Genomic DNA, 26,298 nt, shown 5'->3' with positions numbered 1-26,298 from the left:
GATGCCCTTCAATAGATGAATGGATTAAAAAATGTGGCATTTATACACCATGGAGTATTACGCAGCACTAAAAAATGACAAAATCATGGAATTTGCAGGGAAATGGATGGCACTAGAGCAGATTATGCTTAGTGAAGCTAGCCAATCCCTAAAAAACAAATACCAAATGTCTTCTTTGATATAATGAGAGCAACTAAGAACAAAGCAGGGAGGAAGAGCAGGAAGAAAAGATTAACATTAAACAGATACATGAGGTGGGAGGGAAAGGGAGAGAAAAGGGAAATTGCATGGTAATGGAGGGAGACCCGCATGGTTATACAAAATTACATGTAAGAGGTTGTGAGGGGAATGGGAAAATAAACAAGGAGAGAAATGAATTACAGTAGATGGGGTAGAGAGAGAAGATGGGAGGGGAGGGGAGGGGAGATAGTAGAGGATAGGAAAGGTAGCAGAATACAACAGTTACTAATAGGGCATTATGTAAAAATGTGGATGTGTAACCGATGTGATTCTGCAATCTGTATTTGGGGTAAAATTGGGAGTTCATAACCAACTTGAATCTAATGTATGAAATATGATATGTCAAGAGCTTTGTAATGTTTTGAACAACCAATAATAAAAAAAAAAGAAAATTAAAAAAAAAAAAAAAAGAGAAAGGTGTTGGGGGTGGGGGTGGGGGTGAGAAGTGCAGTGTGCAAACACAGAGTGCCAGGACAAAATTGTATTGCTTCTTAGGGTCTAAGAGTCACCTCATATCACTTTTGCTGCATTCTATTTATTAGAAGAAGCACTCACCTAAGGTTGGTACAGGTCAGGAGAAGGTGAGATTAAGTCTACTTTTGGGGGGTAGGAAGAGATGTGATGCTGGGGATTGAACCCAGTGCTGTGTGATGCTAGGCAAGTGCTGGACCAGTGAACTACACTCCCAGCCCCTAAGTTAACTTTTTGACGGGAGAAATGTCAAATCATTTTGGACATGTTTTTAAAATACAATAAAAGCTATTCCATTGAGAATTATCAGAAATAATTTAACACATATTGAAAGAGGAAGGGATTTGACCAGTGTTTGGTCACATGGCTTTACATGCTTCAAGGGAAAAAGTAACTGTTATTCTGGGCACCTATGTGTCCAGCTATTCTACTACTATATAAAAAAGGGAGAATGATTATTGGGTGGCAACTAGCAGTGTCTATAACAAATTCTAAGTGTCATTCTTCTCCCCTAAAACTGAGCACATGTAGGTAAGGAGTAATTCCTAACAAATGTTTAAACCACAGAGCCCCCAGCACAGTGCCTGAGTGTTAAACTTTCAGGAAATGAAGAAGTTTTATCCACACTAAATAGAGTTATCACAAAGAGAGAAACAGACCTCAGACCTCCCTGCTCAATTTTGAAGACAATGGTTTTTAACACTTTTAAACTTATTACCTATTTTTAATTTAAAAAATCCCCAACTCTCACCCACCATCCTACCCTTTGTTTACAAGGGAGGTATATCTCCCAAATGAGGAAATAGACGATAGTGTTTCCTATATATTGCTAGTTAATTACCTAGAGCAGGCTGCTTGTGATGCAAAAGTCTGTGGCCCCATCCCTCATATAGCACTTGAGGGAGAATTTATAAAGCAGTAATCAAAACCAAAAGTCTTGTACTTTTGGCTGCAGATATTTTCCCCTTGCGAGATCTTGAAGGTATTGTTTGTTTAACCTCTCTGGGCCTCAACCAAGAAACGGAGGCTAGTAGTACCTCACATGGTTATTACAAAGTGAGATAATGCTTACGGAAAGTGCCGAGGAAAGTCTAGCACTACCAACAGCTTGTAGACTAGTCAAGCTTTCCTTTTTGCATCCTGTATTGGGCAAACGATAGTTTTATTTGTTTATTTCATTTTCCAAGTATAAAATTGCAAAGCAGCTCCGGACGTTTTGACAGCATCCTCTAAAACGATCACGTAACGCTCCGCTGCCACAAAGCACTATGTTTTTTACGGCAGCTTACGACGCCGAACCTGATAAGAACACCTCGACCCCGCAGGCCAATCGCTCTGCGCCCGGGTGATGACGTAGGCTTCACTAGTGCATGCGCACGCTGGGGAGACCTTGGAATAGCAGTGGGGCGGCTCAGCGGAGGTGAAAGGATTGGCGAAAAGGAAAGTACCGGGGAAAAATGCAGAGTTGGAGTCGTGTGTACTGCTCCTTGGCCAAGGTGAGAGCCGACTGGCTGGAGTCGAGCTGAGCCTGAAGTAGGAAGAGCTCACTCACAGGTCCAGGATGCGGCCTTTCGGGTGGTGGTGGGAGAGGCCGGCGCCCTGGCGAGAGTGCCCTCTTGACCCGGGGTTGGCTCGCTGGTAACCGCTGGTTTTCCGATAGCGGCAGCCCAGAGGCGGGCCCGGGCTGTGTACAGTCCCCGCTAGTGTGTAGCGACCAGCGGTCTCACACACTGCATCCCCTGGGCTGAGGGGCGTACGAGTCTCCCATAGGCCTTCACTTTGGCGGGGGAAGTATTAAACCACCCTTCTCAATTACGGTCTGGCTCTTCATACCTTTTTCGTAGTCCTAATCCTGACCCCAGAGTGGCCTAATTTTCTGCTGTTGGTAGTAACCTTGGGGTTACCCCAACATATAGCGCTAGAAGATTTCTATGAGGGCCTCTGTGTTTGTAGCTCTGATCTAGTGTCCATTGCCATCCCTCAGGTCCTCCAACAGGCTTGTATTTTTAATTGCAACGGGTTATCGTTTCATTCATCTATCAAATACAGCCAAATTGTATGTATCTGGTTCAGAGCTGGGTACTACAAGAACTTAAAGATAATATAGCAATCAAACTTTCAAACCTGAGGTATCTGTGTTCCTGAAAGTAAGTGAAACATGCCGGTAGTCAAGCTTTTTAAAGAGAGGCGGAGCAGTGAGTAAATTCAGAATTGACACTCTTCTTTGCTTTCTTTACTTCAGGTGCAAGAGTTGCCTTGGAATAGAGAATATTACTACATCAGAGTAGATTTTTGACACTGCCTCCCATTTGTTAGGGGCAGGTGTCGCTCTTTTTAGGAAATGATACCTTAGGTTTGTAGAGGTTGACATTAAGATGCAGTTTGTGGAACTACAGTAACTACAGAATAAGAGTACATTTTTAGTGCATTTTCTTGAATACCTTGTCTAATTTGCAGTTCCTAGTTGATGGCTCAAGAACATGTAAGTAAATAGGGACTGTACGTACTTGGTAGAGTAGAGTTGGAAACCATAGTTACAAGTAAAATAATTGTTGTAATGCAGATTATTCAAGTCCTTGAATTTGAAATTTCAACTTTAATTATGGCATTAATGATCCCCAGCACAAAAAATTAGCCATGCTTTCTGAAAAATTAATAATAATATCACTTTTATTAGGTTAAATATGAAATGATTTGTTGAATATCTGAAATGAAAAATAAGTATAGTAAACTGGGATTGTGAAAAGTGCAGATGATGACCAACAAAGAGAAATTGATATTACTTCTGTGTGCTAATAGAAGATACATTGAAAAGCAGTGCTTAATTTATTTGCCCAAAGTTTTTGTACTTTCATAAGTCTTCATTAGTTCTATGATTTGTATTTTACATAATAGAAAAATTTCTCCTCATTTCTAGAGAGGCCATTTCAGTCGAATATGCCATGGCCTACAGGGAGTTTCTGCAGTGCCTTTGAGAACTTATGCTGATCAGTCAAGTAAGTACCTAGTACAACAGTACTAGAATTAACTGACAGTTTGTTTGTGTTTTAATGTAAAAGCAGGTGAATATTGAATTTTAAGTAATCTGTGCTAGAATTCATTTGTTTATGTATTTATTCACTGAAATGTTTATTGAGCACCTAGAGTCTTTTGGGTGGTGAACAAGGCAAAGCCCTGCTCTTATGAAACTTAATAAGCTGGTAATAAAAGACAAATAATACATAAGTAACAGATAAGTACCCAGGAGGTAATTGAAACTAAAAGCAGTAACTGGAGTAAGACTATTTAAGATAAGATGTCAGGGAACACCTTTTTGAGCAGATGACGTCTGAGCAGGGCCCTCAGTGGAAAGAGGAGTGAGAAAGGTCTGAAGTGGGAATTAGCTTGTGAGGTTTCAGGAATAGCAAGAATACTTATGCAGCTTGTGCAGAGACCCTCAGAATGTAAACTCAGAGATGTTGGCAAGGATCAGATAATGGAAGCTTTGTAAATCAGGCCAAGTAGTGTGGATTTGACTTCAAGTATGATGGGGAACAACTGAGAGATTTTGAACTGAGGAGCAATTTTCTATATTTGCAATTTAAAAAATTAATTGATTTTGCCTACTGGGTAATATTGTGTTGGTCGTTTTAACAATTTAGAATGGTGAAATGATTTTTGGTGTCCTGGATGAAAATCTTTATGGATCTATCAAAAGCACCTTTTAAAAACTAGCAGGATGTACCTAAAAGGAAGCTGTGGATCATGGAATTTTCTTCTTCATACTTTTAAAACGTGAAGTATATAAATAAAAATTGAGATTTTTTTTAACTTCCTAATATGGATATTGATTATTTGAAATTATCTGTTTGATCTTTACCGGACTCACCTAATTGGATTATAAGTAAAAAATTGTCTTATAAAACCTCATTGTAGAATCTTTTAGCTAGGGGTAATTGTGACAGTCGGTCTCCCTGCATTCTGTGAAATAATTTTATCCTGAATCCTTAAGTATTATCAAACTATTATTTCAGATGTTTTATTCTTAGAAGAAAGTTGGGGGCAGAGGATTCTAGTCCCAAGTAACCAACAGTGAGTAATTTATTTTAGCTTTGAATAGGTCCAGAAATCTTTTTTTAAAAAATATTAACTTTGGGCTGGGGTTGTGGCTCAGTGGTAGAGTGATGGCCTAGCATGCAGGAGGCACTGGGTTTGATCTTCAGCACCCCATAAATGTAAAATAAAGATATTGTGTCCACCTAAAACTAAAAAATTAATATTAAAAAAATATTAACTTGATGGTGGGAGGAAAATGTTGGACCCATTATACCCTATGTCTCTTTTGTTAAATGGAAATATTACTTATTATTCTCAACTTATATAAGATAAATTTTAGTTTTTTATTTCGTAAGCATACTTTTCATGGCTAAATCTTTATCTTTGGAGTTATTTAACAAAGATTTATTGCTTTTTATATGTGTAGATACTCCTTGAGCAGAAACTTAGGTTTTAATGGAATTATACTAACACTGATAACTTTTTTCTTTTTTTCGGTACTGGGGATTGAACCTGAAGGCACTTTACCACTGAGCTACATCCCCAGCACTTTTTTATTTTGAGTCAGGGTCTTCCTAAGTTGTTCAGGCCCTCTACTCTACTTATCTTTCTACTATTTATTTTTAGTTTTTTTTTTTTAAGTGTTTTATGGATGTACATGATGGTGAAATTTCACTGTGGTATATTCATATAGGTACATAGGAAAGTTAGGTCAGATTCATTCTGCTGTTTTTCCCGCCTCATCTCTTCTCCCTCCCCCTCAGTCCCTTTCATCTAGTCCACGGACCTTTTTTTTTTTTTTTTCCTATTTTGATGTAATTCTATTTTTATATAATTTTTTCTATTTTGATGTAATTTTTTTCTAATTTGATGTAATTTCTCTTCTTTTTCTCTCTCAGATTTGACTTTATTATAATTCTTTCTCTAATTAGATATAAGAACCAGGACCATGCATCATATATATCACAAGAACTTCATGAAATACATGCTCTTAGTATTTGATTTTGGGTAGATGGAACAGACTGTACATCGATAGACCAGTATAATTCTGTGTATGTAAGCTAACACTTCTGCTGAAGCTTCCTGGGTAAACCGAATGTGATATGAGATTTGAGAAATAGTGACAGAAAAGATGTGAGTGTAAAAATTACTAACCTGGACTTTTTCCAGTAAGAGACAGGGAAATCAGTGAAGAGCAAGAGAGTAAGATCTTAGTTGGTCTTTAGCAGGACTAGAACAAGGGTAGCATTGTAGCAGTATAAGGTGTTATGGAGGATGGGAATAAGACTGGAGACTGCAAGACTAAAGTTGCATCCCCACAGGCCTACCCCTCCCTGCATTCCCCTCTCCACAAACCAAAGTTCATTCTTCCCTATTCCGTTGCCCCACTATGGAGCAGCATCTGCCTGTCAGAAAACACTCAGCTTTTGTTTTTTTGGGATTGGCTTATTTCACTTAGCATGATATTCTCTAGTTCCATCCATTTTTTAGGGTCTTGACTTATGTTCTCCCTGTTCTTACAACCCTTGGGTTATAGATATCATCCTTATTATTATCCATATGTTACATCAAAGTCCAGAGAGATTAAATAATTTATCCAAGGATTTAGGGCTGATAGAGCTCATATTTGAACCCGGGGTTGTTTTGCTTTAAATCTGTTGTTATATTTCTTTTTCTTTATGGATTAGGAGATCGTAGGGTTTTGATCAGAAAGTGAAGTATTACAATTCAGGATTTCAGAGGATGAGCAATTTCAGGTGAGATCAAGTATAGAGTGTGAGTGTGGGAGAGTGTGACTGTACACTGGAAATTAAGGCCACTGACAATTAAAAAACATCCTCTTCCAGGTCCCAATGTACATTATTTTGTGTTATGATGCTGTAAATTATATATATTTTTTGTGGTCTTTATTTTGTAGATGGAGGAACAAACATGAAGCAGGTTAAATTACTCACCTAAAGTCATATACCTAGTAATTATAAAGCTCAATTGTTCTTCTCTGGGATTTTAGTTTACGGTGGCTGAAATTAAGGAATGGAATAGTATTAAATAATGGGAAATTTATTATTAGTAGAGATAGCTTGGTTTTGCCTTGCCATTCAGTTGCTAGATGATTTATTTGGCTAGTCAGTTGACCTCTCTGAACCTCTTGTTTCTTCTTTGAAATGTCATATTTATTCCGTGCTTATCTTCCTCATCTTACAGAAAGTCGAAGTCACTTGGCCATGATCAGACATTAGTAAGTGGCAGAGCAGAAATTTGAAGTATTATTTCAGATTCCAAAGATAGTCTCTTTCCTTTATATAGACTTATCTTCCAGTGTTCTAAATTCCTGTCAGTTATCATTAAGGAAAACTACAGAATTTAGCAAGGTCACTGGATACCAGTAATATTATAGTTGTATTTCCATGTGCTATAATAAATAATTGAAAATAAAAATGAAATTTAAAATAAAAAAATGAAAATTTTAATTTGTGCCATATTTAGTAGTATCAAAGAATATCAAGTTAATAGGAATATTGTTTAGAAAATGCTGGTTATTGGCACTTTCTTGGAGATTTAAATCTTGGGGTTTTTTTTAATAGCACCTTTTGGTAAGTATTAAGCAACTTACTATTTTATATTAATTTGCTTTTATTATAGTTGATGCTGATGTAACAGTGATAGGTTCTGGTCCTGGAGGATATGTTGCTGCCATTAAAGCTGCCCAGTTAGGCTTTAAGGTAAGATTAAACTAGATGTTGATTTGCTTTCAAACAAAAGCAAACAGGACAGGTAGATCATATTCACAAAATACTTTGCAGGTAGAAACATAATAAATAATTTCTTAACTCTATAGATTATTTGTAACTCTGAGACTGATAGAGGGTTTATTTGGTTGTAGTATTCTGAAGGAATTGAAAGTAAGACCCTTCATTTTTCCTTTCCTCCTGAAACTTTTCACTTGAGCTTCTAATCACATTTTGGAAGATACAGTGATAGAAGTAAAAGCATATATATGGTAATGTTAAACAAAAATACCTTTTAGAGTAATTCATTTTGAAGCTAACTTGTGTTTTTTTATTCAAATGATGAATTTTAAAGTTATCTATGTGTTAGTCCCTGAAAAATAGTTCAAATAGATTGTTTTGCAGAACAATTAAGACAGATGCATTTAGAATTTTAGTGAACTGAAACTTTGCAAATTTCATGCAGTTAACTGATATTTTCTTTGGTTGTAGACAGTGTGCATTGAGAAAAATGAAACACTTGGTGGAACTTGCTTGAATGTTGGTTGTATTCCTTCTAAGGTGAGCATGTATTTTGAATAGTGCAGAGATGTTTTTTTCATTGGCCACAGAATATAAGGATGTATTGAGACTAGATTATTGAGACTAGATTATTATTATTATTACTAATAATAACTTAATACAGTTATTATTAGATAATAACTTAATAATTAATATTATTAATAATAACTTAATACTTGGGTCATTTACTTCTTATTAACTTAATACAGTTAATAAGAAGTAAATGACCCAAGTAAGATTAGGAAAGACACATTGTTTTCTTTGTAAAACAGTGTTGTCACCAGCCTGCCACTCATTCCTGAAATAGCTTTTTCTATCAGTACCTAACCTTTCCATTTAAAATCTGATGATCCATTTTCTTTTTCTTCGTAGTTTTCTTTCCTAATGAAGCAGATAATGAATAGTAAATTCTATTAGGTCCTTATGTATGTAAATATGACTGCCTTTTTCTTTTTTTATTTAATTATTTTATAATAGAATGCATTTTGACATATTGTACACAAATGGAGCACAATTTCTCATTCTTCTGGCTGTACATAGTGCAGAGTAGTGTAATCATACATGTAAATAGGGTAATAATTTCTGTCTCATTCTACTATCCTTCCCATCCCAACAGTCCCACCCCTCCCCTCATTCCCTCTACACAAACCAAAGTTCCTTCATTCTTTCCTATACTCCTGCCACACTATGGATCAGCATCTGCTTATCCGGGAAAACATTTGGCTTTTGTTTTTTTGGGATTGGCTTATTTCACTTAGCATGTTATTCTCTAGTTCCATCCATTTACCTGCAAATGCCATAATTTCATTCTTCTTTAAGGCTGAATAATAGTCTGTTTGTGTATATGTATACATTTTCTTTATCTGTTATCTGTTGAAGGGCATCTAGATTGGTTCCATAGTTTAGCTGTTGAGAATTGAGCTGCTGTAAACATTGATGTGGCTGTGTCACTGATGTATGCTGATTTTAAATCCTTTGGGTATAAACTGAGAAGTAAGATAGCTGAGTCAAATGGTGGATCCATTCCAAGTTTTCTGAGGTATCTCCATACTGCTTTCCATAGTGGTTGCACCAATTTCATCCTTGCCAGCATTTATTATTGCTTGTATTCTTTTTTTTTTTTAAAATATTTTTAGTTATACATGGACACAGTATCTTTATTTTGTTTATTTATTTTTATGTGGTGCTAAGGATCAAACCCAGTGCCTCACTTGTATGAGGCAAGCGCTCTGCCACTGAGCCACAACCCCAGCCCATTGCTTATTTTCTTGATAATGGCCATTCTGACTGGAGTGAGCTGAAATTTTAGCATAGTTTTGATTTGCATTTCTCTAACTGCTAGAGATAATGAACTTTTAAAAATATGTTTGTTGATCAATTGTATTTCTTTTTCTGTGAAATATCTGTTCAGTTCCTTAACTCATTTATTGATTGGGTTATTTGTTTTTATAATGTAAGTTTTTTGAGTTCTTTATATATCCTGGAGATTAGTGCTCTATCTGAGGTGCGTGTGGTAAAGATTTTTTCCCATTCTGTAGGCTCTCTCATCAAGTTATTGATTGTTTCCTGTCCTGAGAAGAAGCTTTTTAGTTTGAATCCATCCCACTTATTGAATCTTGATTTTACTTCTTGCGCTTTAGGAGTCTTGTTCAGAAAGTCAGGTCCTAAGCCAACATGATGAAGATTTGGGCCTACTTTTTCTTCTGTTAGGCACAGGGTCTCTGTTCTAGTGTCTAACTAGGTCTTTGATTAACTTTGAGTTGATTTTTGTGCAGGGTGAGAAATAGAGGTTTAATTACATTTGCTACATATGGATTTCCAGTTTTCCCAGTACCATTTGTTGAATATGCTATTTTTTCTTCAATGTGTGTTTTTGGTGCCTTTGTCTAGTATGAGATAACCGTATTTAATATGGGTTTGTCTCTGTGTCTTACGTTTTGTACCATTGGTCTGCATATCTATTTTGGTACCAATACTATGTCATTTTTGTTACTGTTGCTCTGCAGTATAGTTTAAGGTCTGGTATTGTGATGCCTCCTGCTTCACTTTTCTTTCTGAGGATTGCTTTGGCTATTCTGGGTCTCTTATTTTTCCAAATGAATTTCATGATTGCTTTTTTCTAGTTCTATGAAGAATGAACATGACTGCCTTTTTTAATCTGCCAGGTAGAGGCATGTTCTTACACTTGTGCTTTTAAAGAAAGTAGTTTTTTTGTTTTCCGTTCTTGTTGGTTGAATTTTTTATGTCATTATTATTTGTCTTAGATTAATTACATAAGAAGATAATGTGAACTGGTGTGGTCTTATGTACTAGTTCATGTAGAGAATGTCATTTCATAAGTGCTTTTTGATCATTGAGTAATTGATAATTTTGTCTTGTTGCTTTTTTTAGGCTTTGTTGAATAATTCTCACTATTACCATATGGCCCATGGAAAAGATTTTGCATCTCGGGGAATTGAAAGTAAGTATACTTTTTATATTTAGCAACATTTTGGGGCATACTTGATTCTTCTTGCTAAATACTTTTATATGGCTAGTATTTGTGAATAGATGTTTAATGAGGGAAGAGGAAGATAACAAATCTTAAAAATGTAGAGATTTACTTAAGATTACTTAGATCCAGATTTTTTTCCATGGTATCTTTTTTTCCTTTGCAGACTTTTGCCAGATGTCTACTAATTTTGTTGTAAATACTTATTTTTCATTTCCCTAACATCTTGAGAATCTGGGGAAACTGGATTCCTGAGTTTGGTGAACAGATAAAGGAGGGAAGGCTTCCTCAAGTTGTTGGTAGTAGAAAGGGCCAAGGAGATAGAGAGGGATGAGACATAGTAGAATAAAAGGAGGATATTTTGTAACAATTGAATTTGATGGGTCTTCTTCCATACTTTTTGGGGTTGTTTTCACCCTTTCTTTCTAGTTATTGTTATCCCCCTGAAGTTTTCTAGGAAAGACCTAAATATACCTTGAGTTATTAACTTGTCCTTCATTTTTTCCTTTATAGCAGTAGGTTTCTGAGAGAAAGGACCGTGTGTAGGCAATCACTGACTATAGAGGTGTTGTATATACGCTAAAGCAAATATATTACCCACATTTTATTTTGCACTGCATTTTTACCTCTGATATACATAGTACAATGTTTAATAAGCCCTGTTATTATGATATGATGTGTTGGCTTTTGTCTTCTGTGATTTTTAAGCTAGCTATTAGATTTAAAAATTTTAATTCTGATTTTTATGCAGTTCTATCAGCATTAAACCAATTTTTCAGACCTTGATTAGTAAAATATACCACACATTGCTTCAAGAATTTAGCTATAGACTTAAGGTTTATTTAACAAATTACAGTGTCTGAAGTTCGCTTGAATTTAGAGAAGATGATGGAGCAGAAGAGTACTGCAGTAAAAGCTTTAACAGGTGGAATTGCCCACTTATTCAAGCAAAATAAGGTTGGTGTTCATCTTGTAGATTTCTGTTTAATTTTATATACACATTAAACATTGTACATTAAGCTAATACAGTGGTGCTATTCGAACTTGCCTACTGGGGGATATTTGCTTAATTTAAAGACAGTAATAACCAGAAATAGATTTCCCTGACATGTACAACAATTTTTTAAAGTACAGAAGCATTTTGTGTTTTAAATTAATTACTGAATATTTTTTCCCTGTTACTCATGTTTGTCAGAAAAAATCATTTTAAGCTTTGTGAATTTATAAACATTATAAAGGTTGTTCACGTCAATGGATATGGAAAGATAACTGGCAAGAATCAGGTCACAGCTACGAAAGCCGATGGCAGCACTCAGGTTGTTGATACAAAGAACATTCTTATAGCCACAGGTTCAGAAGTTACTCCTTTTCCTGGAATCACGGTATGCTTTATAAATTTACACCTGTTGTACCCTTTCTGTAGAAATAAGTTTTATAAGTTACGCTCAGTGGTCTAAGCTTGTAATCCCAGCTACTTGGCTGAGGGAGGAGAATTGGAAGTTCAAGGCCATTCTCCTTAGCAAGACCCTGTCAAAATAAAAATAAGAAGGTCTGAGAATGTAACTCAGCGTAGAGTGCCCCTGAGTTCAATTCCCAGTTTATTTTATCTAATTTATGAATTTTTTGAATGAGAGATTTCTGGCTGAAATATATTTTTTGACAATCATTAGGATTTATAAAGTTACTTATCTTACTTATTCTGCAGTGAATTTGACCAGATAACATAAAATTTTATATTAAGATATATAGGAGTTCAGTCTAAAGTTAAAATTCTTTTTGTTTTGGAATGCTGAATAGTAAGATTTAAGGTTAGCATTTTTAATGGAATTTGATGAAATTGGTCATATAGAAGTCATAGATACTTCAAAAAAAGGTCTTAATTTTTTCAGTGATTTTTATGGAATGAGATAGCAGTTTATAAATTATTGTTTTTTTCCAAGAAATTTTGATTGTGTCTTTTGCTTTTCGTATTATAGATTGATGAAGATACAATAGTGTCATCTACAGGTGCTTTATCTTTAAAAAAAGTTCCAGAAAAGATGGTTGTTATTGGTGCAGGAGTAATTGGTGTAGAATTGGTAAGTGGTGTCTTTCTCTTACTACCTCCATGGAGTTGGATTTAAAGCCCCTGTTTTATTCTTGTATAAGCCTATTAGTGTTGAGTTTTGCTTAAACACTTCTAGTAATAATGAATATACTTTTTCTTCTGAGACACCCTATTTAGATCATTAATAATTAGAACATTCTCCTATATTTTATAGTCTGCTTCTCTCTTTCTTCCACCCTTTCTATTCCTTGAAGATAATCTAATTTTTTTTGGGGGGGGGCGGGGGAAGGGTACTGGGATTGAACTCAGGGCAGTAGCCACTGAGCCATATTCCCAGCTCAATTTTTTTATTTTATTTAAGACACAGGGTCTCAGTGAGTTGCCTAGTACCTCACTTTTTGCTGAGGCTGGCTGTGAACTTGTGATCTTCCTGCCTCAGCTTCTTGAGCCGCTGGATTAGAAGCCCATGGCTAATTCTTTTTTAATTTGACAGCCCTATATGCTAAAAGATGTCTATTATTCTGAGCAAAATTGCATTCCAGTTGAAGACTATGCTTCTTACACATCCTACCTGCCCTGGCTCTTTGCTCCCTCCTAATTTATGTTTTATAATTATTAGACAACTTGGAGTTCTCTGAGCACCATGATGTTTCATACCTTCTGCTTGTTTCATAACTTCACCCTTTCTGTCCATCTGGCAACTTTCCACATATTTCCAGTGACCTTTTCCCTTCATTTTAGGTATCCTCTTCTAGAACCATTGTACTTTTCATCACCAAGAATTGCTCTGTTTCTGAAATCATAAATTCAGACATTTTATTCTGTAACCACAATCTTCTTTATTTTTGCTCAGTTACTCTCAGTGTACTCTATACTCCATATTTTCTATTCCAGATATTCCATATGTTTTTGCCATTTGCTTTTTCCTGTCATGAATGCTTTCTTTATCAGTTTACACAGTCTATCACTTTAACCACTCTCTTATATGGTGTCACTTGCCTCAATGGTTCTGTTATATTGCTTGGCAGAAATAGTTTAATTAAACTCTTGTTGAATGCAGCTGTATGACTTTTTAATGCTATTCCCATTGTTATTTCTGGAGAAAGGTGAATCCTGTGGATTCATGCCTATATAAATTCTTTGGTCACAAACCTTAACAGGTTCCTCAGCCTGGGTAACCACCCATAACTCCCCTCGCCTGTACACTGTCCTGATCTTGTAGTGGCTGTTTTCTTTCTCACTTTTTTCATACCTCTGCTAGTACATTGTCTTTTGCCTGCAGATCTCCTTTTCTCCTAAAGAGCACATTAAAGAGAAACCATGAGATGACAGCTCCCTCCCCTTGGGATGACAACTTCCTCCCCTTGATGCCCCACATTTGAAAATGACCTTACTAGCTGTTTTTGCAGCTATCCTTTTGCTCTCCTTCTTGTTACTATGGAAATGCTGTTTTCTCTGTGATTAATCCCTTCACCTGAGCTTGGTAGCACATCATTTTTTTTCCTTCTCAGGAGCTTGGTTTTATGATTTTTATTCTTTCTTGTATTTTTCAGTTTTTAAACTCTTTCCTGCTCCTTCTCCCTTTTCATTTATAGTTGAACTTGCCTCTACATGTGTGTGTGTGTGTGTGTATGTATATATACACACACACATAAACATACTCCTCCACACATACTCAGGTGCATCCACGCTTGCAGAGATAGGCTTACGTACATATAAATAAGCCTTCTCTTGATCCCAGACCTTTCAGCTAATTTTCCTCTCACCTTTTCACTACCGGTAGTGAAAAGGTGAGAGGAAAGAGTTGTCTCTGCTCTTTTTTATCAGCTCCCACACAGTCCTCAGTTCATGGATTCTGGTATCAATAGATTGCTTCTGATAAGGACATGACTAGATTTATTGCTCAATCCAGTGGACTACTGTTTTGCAGCAGTCAGCATTGTGTGATTTCTTGCCTTTAAAACTCTCTAGCTTCTCTGTTTCCGTATTCTGCTGATTTTATATCTATCCTTTGAGTTGACTTCATCTGTACCTTTCCTTTCTTGCTGTCCCTTTAATTGTGAGTAATACTCTAGATTCTGTTTCCAGGTTTTCTCCTAGACCCTTTTTGTCTTTCACAGAATATTACTCTCACTCTAGTTATTCAATGACTTACAATATCTGTAGCCTAATCCTCTCTCCTTGCCTCTAGACTTTCATATCTGAATGTACCAACGTCTCCATTTGTGTATGTCACAAGCACTCTGTTAAGTAAATGTAATTTCACCTTCCTGTGCCCATTCTCCCTCTTCACCCCAAATAAATCCAAACCTGTTTCTCTTCTAACACTTCTACCTCAATAAATGGTACTGCCACCCATATGGAGGTAAGCAGGAAGATTAGAATTATACATTGATTTCTCCCCTGCCTTCGTGTCCTGCATTTTCTTAGGTTTTTCTAGTCTTTTCTCCTCATAGTAGGTAGGGTGATCTTTCTCTAACACAAATTTAATCATGTCCCTTCCCTGCTTGAAATTTTTCAGTGACTTCCTGTTGTTATTAGGACAAATCCAAATTTGATGTGGTTTAAAAATGATCTGGCACTGGCTTATATCTCTAGCTTTATTAGCACCTTTTCCTCTCAAGCTATGTTCTGGGTCTATCTGTGTATCAGTTCCTGAATACACCTTGATCTCACTCTATTGGTAGACCTTCCTTCTGTTTGGGATACTCCTTACCAGTCCTTGCATTCTTGTGAGCCCTGCCTTTATTACCCCAGAGTTCTGGGGTGCTCTTGCTGGATGTTCCATTGCACCCAGAAGGTCAGTTTTTTATTTATCTCACTTTCTTGATACTGCTTGTTTCCTATCATTTCATTAAATCTTAAATTCCAGGGGGCAGATATCAGGACTGTTTCATTTACTGTATATCTTTAGAACCAAACACCGTAGCCAATATATAATAAGTACTCCTGTATTAGTTTTTGTTATTGCTCAATAAATATTTGTTGATAAATAAATATCTTTCAAAAGTCAGCTTAGTAGTTGCCTTTTTAGTGATGACTTCTTAGAGTTTAAGTTTTTCTGTCTTTGAGTCCTTGGTATAATGTATCTACCATTTTGCAGGATCTACTAATAATAGTACATTACATTTACTTGTTTACTTTTGAATTCCCTTCAATACCATGAGCTCCTTGAAGGCAGGGACTAAGTTTTATTTATATTTGACTCTGCATTGCTTTAAAATTTTTTTAAGAATTTATATTTTAGTTGTATATGGACACATATCTTTATTTTTATGTGGTGCTGAGGATTGAACCCAGTGCCTTACATATGAGAGGCAAGCTCTCTACCACTGAGCTATATAGCCCCACCCCAAGCATTGCTATTCTTAATGTTTAGTACTTTGGTTTCATAAAAACCAGATCCATTATTTTGTTGTCATCATTTTGATGTGGTCCACTCTATCAGGTTCACCTGTAATGCTGTCTAGAACTCAATATAATAGAAACTACTTCTTTTCATAGATATACTTCTTTTAATGGAATCCCTTAACTAGACAACCAAGTTTAGTTGTTTATCTTTTCTCTTTTTAAAGCAGCCATATCAAACTTGGGGTTAGTTAAAAACCTCATTTTTTGCATGTGTAATTTTTTTAGTTGTAGATAATACCTTTATTTTGTTTATATTTTATGTGGTGCTAAGAATCAAACCCAGTGTCTCACACATTCTAGGTGAGCACTATACCACTGAGCCACAACCCCAGTCCCACATATGTAAATTTTTTTTTTAAAGAGAGAAAGGTGGGGGGGGGGGGAGGGAGAGAGGGAGGGAAGAGAGAAAGAGAATTTTTAAAATATTTATTTATTTATTTTTAGCTTTCGGCAGACACAACATCTTTATTTTATTTTATGTGGTGCTGAGGATCGAACCCAGCGCCCCGCGCATGCCAGGCGAGCGTGTTACCGCCTGAGCCACATCCCCAGCCCACATATGTAATTTTTAATTTGTTTTTTGAGATGGGTCTTGCTGTGTTGCCCAGATAGGCCTTGAACTTATAATCCTCCACTTAGCTTCCTGAGTAGCTGGGATTCCAGGTATGCATCATCATGCTTGGCTAATCTTTTAAACCTAACTAAAGACTGTTTTGTCCACTTGCACACATTATTCCAATCTATTTTTTAGTTTGATTCTGATATTTATATACTTGCCTGCTTTTTTTTTGCCTTTTGTGATTCAGAAATTTGGGGAGAATGTTAACTGAGGAATGCAGTCCCATTATCAGATCTCATCTTCTTTGATGGAGGATACTACCTTTGGTGTCATTCAAGTTGTGACCAGGATAAAGTACTGGAAATTGAACCCAGGGGGTGCTTTACCACTAAGTTACATCCTCTACCCTTTTTATTTTTGGGGACAGAGTCTTGCCAAGTTGTTGAGGTTGGCCTTAAGTTTGCCATCCTCCTCCCTCAGCCAAGTAGCTGGGATTATGTGTCACTGCACCTGGCAATGCCACAGTGTTTAACAAGTTATAAACATCTTTGAGTCTCTGTTGATCTATCTATATTGAGACTATATTTGAACACCTTGCTGATATCAAAATATACCACATTCACCAGTCTAGAAAATAAGAGCAATTTATGTGACCTGTTTGGAACACTTGCGGTAGCATCTAATCATTGTCAGAACAGACAGTTTCTTCCAGTATTATGTAGTGACTGATCTCTATTCCATGTTCCAGAATCTATTCTTTTCCATTTTTTGAAAATTTAGGCAATATTTTGGCAATTCCTTTATGCTAAAGTTAACAGAGTTCACTGATATTCCATGTTCCAGAATCTATTCTTTTCCATTTTTTGAAAATTTAGGAAATATTTTGGCAATTCCTTTATGCTAAAGTTAACAGAGTTCACTGATAATGTCTAATGTCAAACTAATTGGTTTGATTGTGGAATTAACTCATTTGAAAATAGCTAGTTATTCTTGGGCTTCACTTTTTGTCTAAAGATTTTATTCATTCCATTATAAAATTGTTCTCATAGGTTGCTAACAAGAACATTAAAGGAATAATGATTAATTGATTGGTTGGTTGATTTTAGTACTGGGAATTGAATCCAGGCCTTGCTTATGCTAGGCAAGTGCTCTACCACTGAGCTACATCCTAACCCTTTTAATTTTTATATTGATACAGGGTCTCCCAAAGTTGCCAAGGCTTGCTTCAAAATTATGACCCTGATGCCTCAGCTTCCCAAGTCACTGGGACAATAGGCATATGCCAGTGCACCTGGCCTAGGTTTCCTTTTGTTGGTCAGTATAACATCCTCAAAAAGTGATTCCATTTCTTCATTTTAGCACTTTTGCTTTAGGTTTTTTACAAGCCTTATGCTTTAGTAAGCTTTTTTTGCTGCTGTGACTAAAAGATCTGACCAGAACAATTTTAGGAAAGAAAAGTTTATTTGAGGGCTCATGGTTTCAGAGGTCTTAGTCCTTAGAAGACTGGCTCCATTCCACAGGGCTGGAGGTGAGGCAGAATATCATGGTGGGAGAATGTGGTGGAGGGAAGCTGCTCACATGGTGATCAGAAGGCAGAGAGAGAGTCTCCACTTGCCAGATACAAATATATACCCCCAAACTAGGTCCCCAATTCCCACTTCTTCCAGCCACACCCTACCACTTCAATTAGTACTCAGTTAATCCCTATCAGGATTAATTTACTGATTGGGTTAAGACTCTTACAATCCAATCATTTCTCCTCTGAACCTTCTTGCATTGTCTCACTTGTGAGCTTTAGGGGGATTACCTCTCACCAAACCATAACATCTTAGGTCATTTTCAGACATTCTGACACAATGTTTTAGATGTTTTTTTATTGTATTGAATTAGTTTTCACATCTTTTTAAAAACTTAGGGAATTTACTGTATAGTCATATCTCTCTTTCATAAAGATTTTTATATGACTGTATTTTTATTTTTTACGGTTTGCCTGCCTGCTTTGGTTTTGATGGTGGAGACCATAGGATTTAGAGGGCTGGAGATATAAATCAGTGGTGGAGCACTCCCCTAAAATGGGTTCAATTCCTAGCATGTCAAGTGAAAAAAATTCCCAGTTCTCTAAATTTTGTTAGGCATTGTGGCACATGCTTGTAATCCCAGCAACTCAAGAGGCTGAGGCAGGAGGATCCCAAGTTCAGGGCCAGCCTCAGCAGTTTAATGAGGCCTTAAGCAATTAGTGAGACCCTGTCTGAAAATAAAAAGGGGCGTGGATGTAGTGGATGTAGCTCAGTGGTCAAGTGCCCTTGGGTTCAATCCCCAGAACTCCCTACCCTGCCCCACATTCCCTACCCCACAAGAAAAAGAGAACATAGGTTTTGGAATAGTACATATTTAAATTTGAATTTCAGCTCTGCTTTTTATTGACTTTGTGTTCTTGTTAAATTAATAAGCCTCTCTGAACTAGTTCTTCATAATGGTGATACAAATCCTATGTAGCTTATAGGATTATTGTCAGGTTTTAATAAAGTGACACATTTAAAACAATGCCTGGCATGCAATAAGCTCTATAAATAAATGGTGGATATTATTGGAGTTTTGGAATCAGTTTAGGATAGATGAACTTACCTGTGTTCATCATTCCCTACTTGAGTGTTACTACTCCAAGATAATGCTTCTTACTCTTTCCACACTCCTACTATTTCTTATTATTCTAATTTAGTTTCAGAAGAGTGCTGTTGCATTTAAACAACTTTATTGAGATCTAATTCACATATTGTATAATTCTCCCATTTAAAAGGTTTGATTTGATGGTTTTAGTTCATAGTTCACAGTTGTATAGTTATCACATTGCATAATGCTAGAACATTTTCCTCACCTGAGGAAAAAAAAAAAACGGTGCCCATTGGCAGTCATTTATCCATTTCTCCCTTCCTGGAAACTCATCTACATTCTATGTCTATGGATTTCCATTCTTATCAGTGGAATCATACAATATGTAGCATTTTGTCTATGGATTCTTTCACTTAACATAATGTTCTGAAAATTCATTCAAGTTGTAGCATGCTGTCTATACTAATATCTTTTTATAACTGAATAATATTCCATTCTGTGGATATTGCACATTTTGTTACCTATATTCATCAATTGATAGACATTTAGGTTGTTTCTCTTGAGGGACTATCATGAATAACAGTATTATAAATATCCATGGATAAGTTTTTATGTAGCTGTGTTTTCATTTCTAATGGTTATGTACCTAAGAGTGTGATTGTTCAGTCACATAATAATTCTGTGTATTAATTTTTTTAACACCTTCCAAAATGGTGACTGTATCATTTTTACAGTACCACCAGTGATTCATGTTTCAATTTCTCTTTTTCCTCACTAATACTTAGTACTGTCCATATATTTTTTTTTGGACCAAGGATTGAACCCTGGGGTGTTCAACCACTGAACCACATCTCCAGCCCTGTTTATTTTTTTATTTTTAGACAGGTTCTCACTAAGTTGCTTAGGGCCTTGCTAAATTTCTGAGGGTAGCTGTTCATACGGGATCCTCCTTCCTCAGCCTCCCAAGCCACTGGGATTCCAGGCATGAGCCTCTGCACCCTGCTCTTATTGTGGTTTTAATTTACATTTTTCTAGTGACTTGTAGTCTTGAGAGTTTTTGTTTGTGCATAATTGCTATCTGTTTTCATCTTTGATGAAAGTGTCTGTTCCAGTATTTTGTGTGTTTTTTATTGGTGCATTTTTTTTTTCCATTGAGTTTGGAGAGTTCCTTGTGTATTCTATATCTAAATCCTTTATCACATAGATTTTTTGCAATATTTTGCAGATCTTTGCAAAAGTCTGGCTTTTGCTTTTGTGTTCTTAATATTTCTAAGTTTTTAATTTCAATGAAGTCCCATTTATCTTTTGTTTGTTTTATGGATTGTGCTTTTGATATTATCTCTAAGATATCTAGATATTAGATCTAAGATTGTCTTCTGTGTTTTCTTCTAGAAGTTTTATAATCTTGGGTTTTAGGTTCAGGATGCATTTTGAGTTATTCTTTGTATAGTCTCACTGTTGGATTTTTAGTGACTCTGTATTGCCTCTTTTTAACCCAGCTCTCACCTCAAAATTTTATGAAATTTATAAAATGAATGTACGAACCTAATTGAAAGAGTAAATTTTTAGCTAATTTTAAATTAAATCACTAGGTGATTTTGTTCCTCCATTTTTTTTTATTGGTGCATCATAGTTGTACATAATGATGGGATTTGTTGTCACATTAGTACATGCACACAATATAGCAATATAATTTGGCCAATATTATTCTTCATACTAGGTGATTTTTTTAATATAATTTTGTGCAAAGGGTATGTTCTTTGTTTATCATACTTTATTATTTAATGCTATAAAATGACATTCATCTTGCTTGTCATGTGTATATTATGCAGTTGTTCAGAAGTTATGCTAATTGTTAAAATATGGTTAAAATAAAAAAACAGTGTTCAGCCAGGTGCACATTGGTGCACATCTATAATCTCAGCAACTTGGGAGGCTGAGACAGGATAATTGCAAGTTCAAAGCGAACCTCAGAATTTAGCAAGCCCTAAGCAACTTAGTGAGACCCTGTCTGAACACTTAAAAAGCGGACTGGGAATGTGGCTTAGTGGTTAAGCATTCCTGGGTTCAATCTTTAGTATCAAACAAACAAGCAAACAAAAACACTATTCAGCTGAAATTATACTTTGAATAAAATTAACATTTCCTTTGTTGATAAAATATGAAGCCAGTTTAATATTTTGATTCTTATTTTCTACTTTTTCTTTAGAACACTTTACTGTCCCTTAGCATGAATTTTACTTGTTAATGTCCCCTGCCATAATATAAGGGCCCCAAGGGCAGGAATTTGGTGGGTTTTGGTCATTAATATATGCCTAGCATATAAAAGCATATGTAGCACATAGTTAGTGCTTAATAAATTTTGAGTGAATAAGTGAATATATGAAGTTATACCCATTTACTTCAGAGTTCATTTTAAACCTCTTTCTAATAAAAGTATTAGCAGGAGAAGAAACTGTCTTAAGTAAATTATTTAAGACGATTCAATAAACATTTGTTATGGAAATCTTTATCTTTTTTTAAAATTGTTGTTTGTAGGGTTCAGTATGGCAACGACTAGGTGCAGATGTGACAGCAGTTGAATTTTTGGGTCATGTTGGTGGAGTCGGAATTGATATGGAGGTATCTAAAAACTTTCAACGCATTCTTCAAAAGCAAGGATTTAAATTTAAATTGAATACAAAGGTTACTGGTGCTACCAAAAAGTCAGATGGAAAAATTGATGTTTCGTAAGTATAGTACATTTATTTTTGACATATCATCCTTGTCACCTTAAGAAACACTCGATCAGCTTAACAAATGTATTGGGTTTCTATAACATAAGACGATTTTATTGCTTATTGTATGACTCAGTATTATCTATCAACTTAGTGCACTGAAATTCATGATTTAGTTGGTGTTAGACAAAATTAACCAATGTTCTTATTGTAATATTCCTTTTCATAATTTGTGTTCACAAAACTTAAAGTTCCCATTGTTTAGTAAAATTAATATAGTATTTTTAGGCAGAAATCAATAATATTAGATTGCTTACTGTGTCTGTGTTCTACTTATTAAATATTTACATAATTTAGTGGAATAACTGAAGTCAGTTATGCAGCTGGTGAGTGGCAGATATAGTTCTTAACTGATTCTAAGATTTATGTTTTTTGCTTTTTTGTTTTGTTTTGTGTTGCTGGGAATGGAACCCTAGGCCTTAAAAACCCTAGGCAATCAATCACATTACCACTGAGCCTGATCCACACCCCCCACCCTTGAGACCTGTGGTTTTTCTTTTTGGATGTTACTAGGGATTGAACCCAAGGGTACTTTACCACTGAGTGACATTCTAGTTCTTTTTATTTTTTCTTTTGAGACAGAGTTTTGCTAAATTGCTGAGGGTCTTACTCAGTTGCTGGGGCTGGCTTTGAATTTGGCTACTTTGCCTCACTTCCCAAATAGCTGGGATTACAGGCGTGTGCCACTGTGCGTCCTACATTGCCTGTTTTTATTAGAGTTTAATGATAAAACTCTAGAGGATGTATACATTTTTCCCATTGCCTGACTCAGTTTGCTTATAATGAAGTAAACTTAACATTATTAGAAATTTCATCAGGCTTTGAGAAGTCTTTGATTTTAAATTTCTTACTATCACCTATCTTTATAGATGTGTGTTTAACAGTTATACGCTGTTCATTGTTTAGTATTGAAGCTGCTTCTGGTGGTAAAGCTGAAGTTATCACTTGTGATGTACTCTTGGTTTGCATTGGTCGACGACCCTTTACTCAGAATTTGGGACTAGAAGACCTTGGAATTGAATTAGATCCTAGAGGTAGAATTCCAGTCAATACCAGATTCCAAACAAAAATACCAAAGTAAGTTGGGTAATTATTTACATTTTCAGTTTATGTGTATGTGTATGTATTTTTTTCTTTTATTTGCATACAGGGTTTGTGTTGTTGAGGCGGGTCTTGAATTCCTGAGCTGGCTCAAGTGATCCTCTTAACTCAGCCTCTCAGATGCTGGGCATTTACAGTAATTTTAAAGTTTATTTCAAACACTGTTTTAAAAATAAGACTTTTGTTATATTTTTAAAAAATGTATCAACTTGGGGAAAGAATAGTGTACTTAGAAGATGTAAAATAAAAAAGAACTTAGTGAATTTTTTCCATTGCTTATAGTTGAAGAACTGTATTTGATATGTCTTTTGGTGACTTATTAACTAGAAGTGCAATTATTTATTTCTTCACTCATTCACTTATTTTATTATTATGCTGGGGATAGAACCCAGGGTCTCACACACGTGAGGCACTGAGCTACACCCCCAGCCCTAGAAACATTTTTGTTAACATGGTGTAACTGATGAAGAGTATCCTTGATTTCAGAAGTTCACTGTTTCTTTTGATCTCTTGGTAGTATCTATGCTATTGGTGATGTGGTTGCTGGTCCAATGCTGGCTCACAAAGCAGAGGATGAAGGCATTATCTGTGTTGAAGGAATGGCTGGTGGTGCTGTGCACATTGACTACAATTGTGTGCCATCAGTGATTTACACACACCCTGAAGTTGCGTGGGTTGGCAAGTCAGAAGAGCAGTTGAAGGAAGAGGTAATTCTGAACATGGGCAGTTTTATTTCAGTGTTTGAATTGATCTAATAACACTGGTGACTGATAAACTATTAATGCAATACTAGATGCTTTTTTAGTAATTGTGGAGAACATTAGATTTTATCTATTTTTTCCTTTGTTGGCATCAAAAAGCTCATTCACTCTTCAGGTTTATCAGTAGTAATAGAGGGAAGAATAAGCTGCCTGTACTAAAAAACTAATAATTTTAGAGCTTTTATATTTGACTTGAAATAGATGGACATACATTTATATTTGCTTGCATTTATACCCAAAATAGATTTCATTAACATGCTTTTTGGTATTTCTGTATGCTCTGTGGACAACTGCCTTCTTGGGATTTGTTTTCTGTACAAATAGTAGATGATTTCAGTAATGGAGATGAATTTTTTCAGTGCTTATGTAAGTTCTCATTTTTTGTCTCACCAGGGTATTGAGTATAAAGTTGGAAAATTTCCCTTTGCTGCTAATAGCAGAGCTAAGACAAATGCTGACACAGATGGCATGGTGAAGATTCTTGGGCAGAAATCAACAGACCGAGTACTGGGAGCACATATTCTAGGACCAGTGAGTATTGTAAAAATAGAAATTCCATTGAGAATCTTGGAAACCATTGCTATTTTACAGGTTAATTTTAAACCACCTGGTATTTACATTCTGATGTTATTATCAACAAAAGTTTGATTAAGGCTTCTGTGCATCATTTCTACCAGGGTACCAACAGCACTCTCACAGTCTTGATATAGTAGTATATCATCTATACTACAGCTAAATCATCCCTTTAAAACATACACTACACCATATCCCTGCTTAAAACCCTCCAGTGGTGCTTTTAAACTTCAAACTGTTAAAGATGAGCCCTCACTGAATCTAGCCTTACTCTGCTCACCTTTCTGACCTCATCTCTCTGTTCTCCCTGTCTATGCTTATTAAGTTTTTATCACATCAGTCTTATTTTTATAATAGGCCTTTGTGCTTGTAGGATCTTCTGCCTAGAATGCTCTGCCTCCAGATTTTGGCATGGGTGATTGTTGTTATTCCCTCCTAAGGGAAGCCTTCACTCAGTCTACAGTGTATTCTTCCTGTAGGTATCTGTTGTAACAATATATGATATTTGAGTGCTTTCTATGTTGCTTTTCCTAAGTATATACATTAACCTTATTTCATTTTTATAATAGGCTTGTGAGATAGGTGCTATTATTGAAGTGAAGAAATTAAATGAAGCACATAGAGCCAATGAGTGGTTGAGGTAGCGAGTGAAGGGATTTGAATCCATCTAGCTTCAGAGCCCAAACTCTTCTGTGTCACCTTTTCCTGAATTTTCCTCAGTTGCCATAATGGCAAACAAGACTTAAAATTCTATTCTCTTAATAATTGCTATCCTGTTAGCACACAGTTGTTTTCCCTCAAAGCAAAATTACTTTTTGGCTTATTTTAAAGGGTGCTGGAGAAATGGTAAATGAAGCTGCTCTGGCTTTGGAATATGGAGCCTCTTGTGAAGATATAGCTAGAGTCTGCCATGCACATCCGGTAACTATTAACAATACACAGAATTATGGGCTACCTAAACTTTCTTCTGACCCACAAATATTTGATTTTTAATTTTACATTTTTTCCCTTGCAGACCTTATCAGAAGCTTTTAGAGAAGCAAACCTGGCTGCATCATTTGGCAAATCAATCAATTTTTAAATTAGAAGATATATTTTCTGAAATCTCCTGGAAGCTTTTGTAGAGGTCACAGGATATGCTCACAGTTCCAACATATTCTAGGACTGAATTATGAAACTTTTGGAAGGAATTTAATAGGCTTGGAAAGAATGGAATAGTCTATATTTTGAAATATTTTGTTTCAATGCATTACTATGCAGGACAAAAAGCTATTAATAATAGAATCCTGCAAAGTTTTCATCAACCCATATTTTCATGCTACTTATGAAAGGCTCAACCTCCTTGAATTAATGTTAAGTGGCTTTTATCTGATTCAGTAAAGTTGGATTTACTTTTTACAAGGATGGAGCCTGGAGTATGGTTTGTCAGCAGCTGTGTTTGAAAGAAGGTGATCAAGTTATTTTAAATTTGGTTTTCATATTGGAAACAAATCAGTTATTAGAACAATATTAAAATATATATGGACTGACTCGTATAAATAAAGTGACCATCTCTTCCATTTCAAACTCTTAAAATTCTTGCAATTTAGGGATAGAATTTATGTATTTCAGGGGTTTTTAAAGGTTCCATTGAAGCTTACAAATCTGTTACAGTTACTCAAGAGTCTTATCTACAGAACTCAAATATTAAATGGAGACTCAAATGTATTATAGTAAGGAATGAAGATACCAAAATAAATGTCTTAATATTCACTTATTGGTTATTCTAAGTGCATGTTGAGATGGTCCTGATTCATTCATGACTACATCTGGTGTATATTTTATTTATTACTTTTATAGTTCTGAATATCTCTTTTTCATATTGTACAACATTAAGTACATCATTTAAAAAGTCATTTCTCTTTCATCTGCTTTACAGATACCTAGTAAATG

At 35.6% G+C, this 26,298-nt stretch overlaps 1 protein-coding gene across 1 annotated transcript; it reads left to right on the top strand.

Moving 5' to 3' along the window:
• The first annotated feature begins 2,056 nt into the window (after positions 1–2,056).
• On the top strand, positions 2,057–26,118 carry Dld (dihydrolipoamide dehydrogenase). The gene is made up of 14 exons (XM_027926382.2): positions 2,057–2,207; positions 3,629–3,707; positions 7,390–7,469; positions 7,968–8,036; positions 10,428–10,497; positions 11,384–11,484; positions 11,766–11,909; positions 12,504–12,605; positions 21,693–21,883; positions 22,838–23,008; positions 23,550–23,739; positions 24,187–24,324; positions 25,198–25,287; positions 25,382–26,118. Exons 1-14 carry the CDS (start codon positions 2,169–2,171, stop codon positions 25,445–25,447), a joined length of 1,530 nt encoding a protein of 509 aa, XP_027782183.2. The 5' UTR covers positions 2,057–2,168; the 3' UTR covers positions 25,448–26,118.
• The last annotated feature ends 180 nt before the right edge of the window (positions 26,119–26,298 follow it).

The sequence above is a fragment of the Marmota flaviventris genome, chromosome 1 (assembly GCF_047511675.1).
Source record: "Marmota flaviventris isolate mMarFla1 chromosome 1, mMarFla1.hap1, whole genome shotgun sequence".
Classification (NCBI taxonomy): domain Eukaryota; kingdom Metazoa; phylum Chordata; class Mammalia; order Rodentia; family Sciuridae; genus Marmota; species Marmota flaviventris.
Note: the sequence above shows the minus strand (reverse complement) of the source record. Positions and strands in the feature narration are given on the sequence as shown.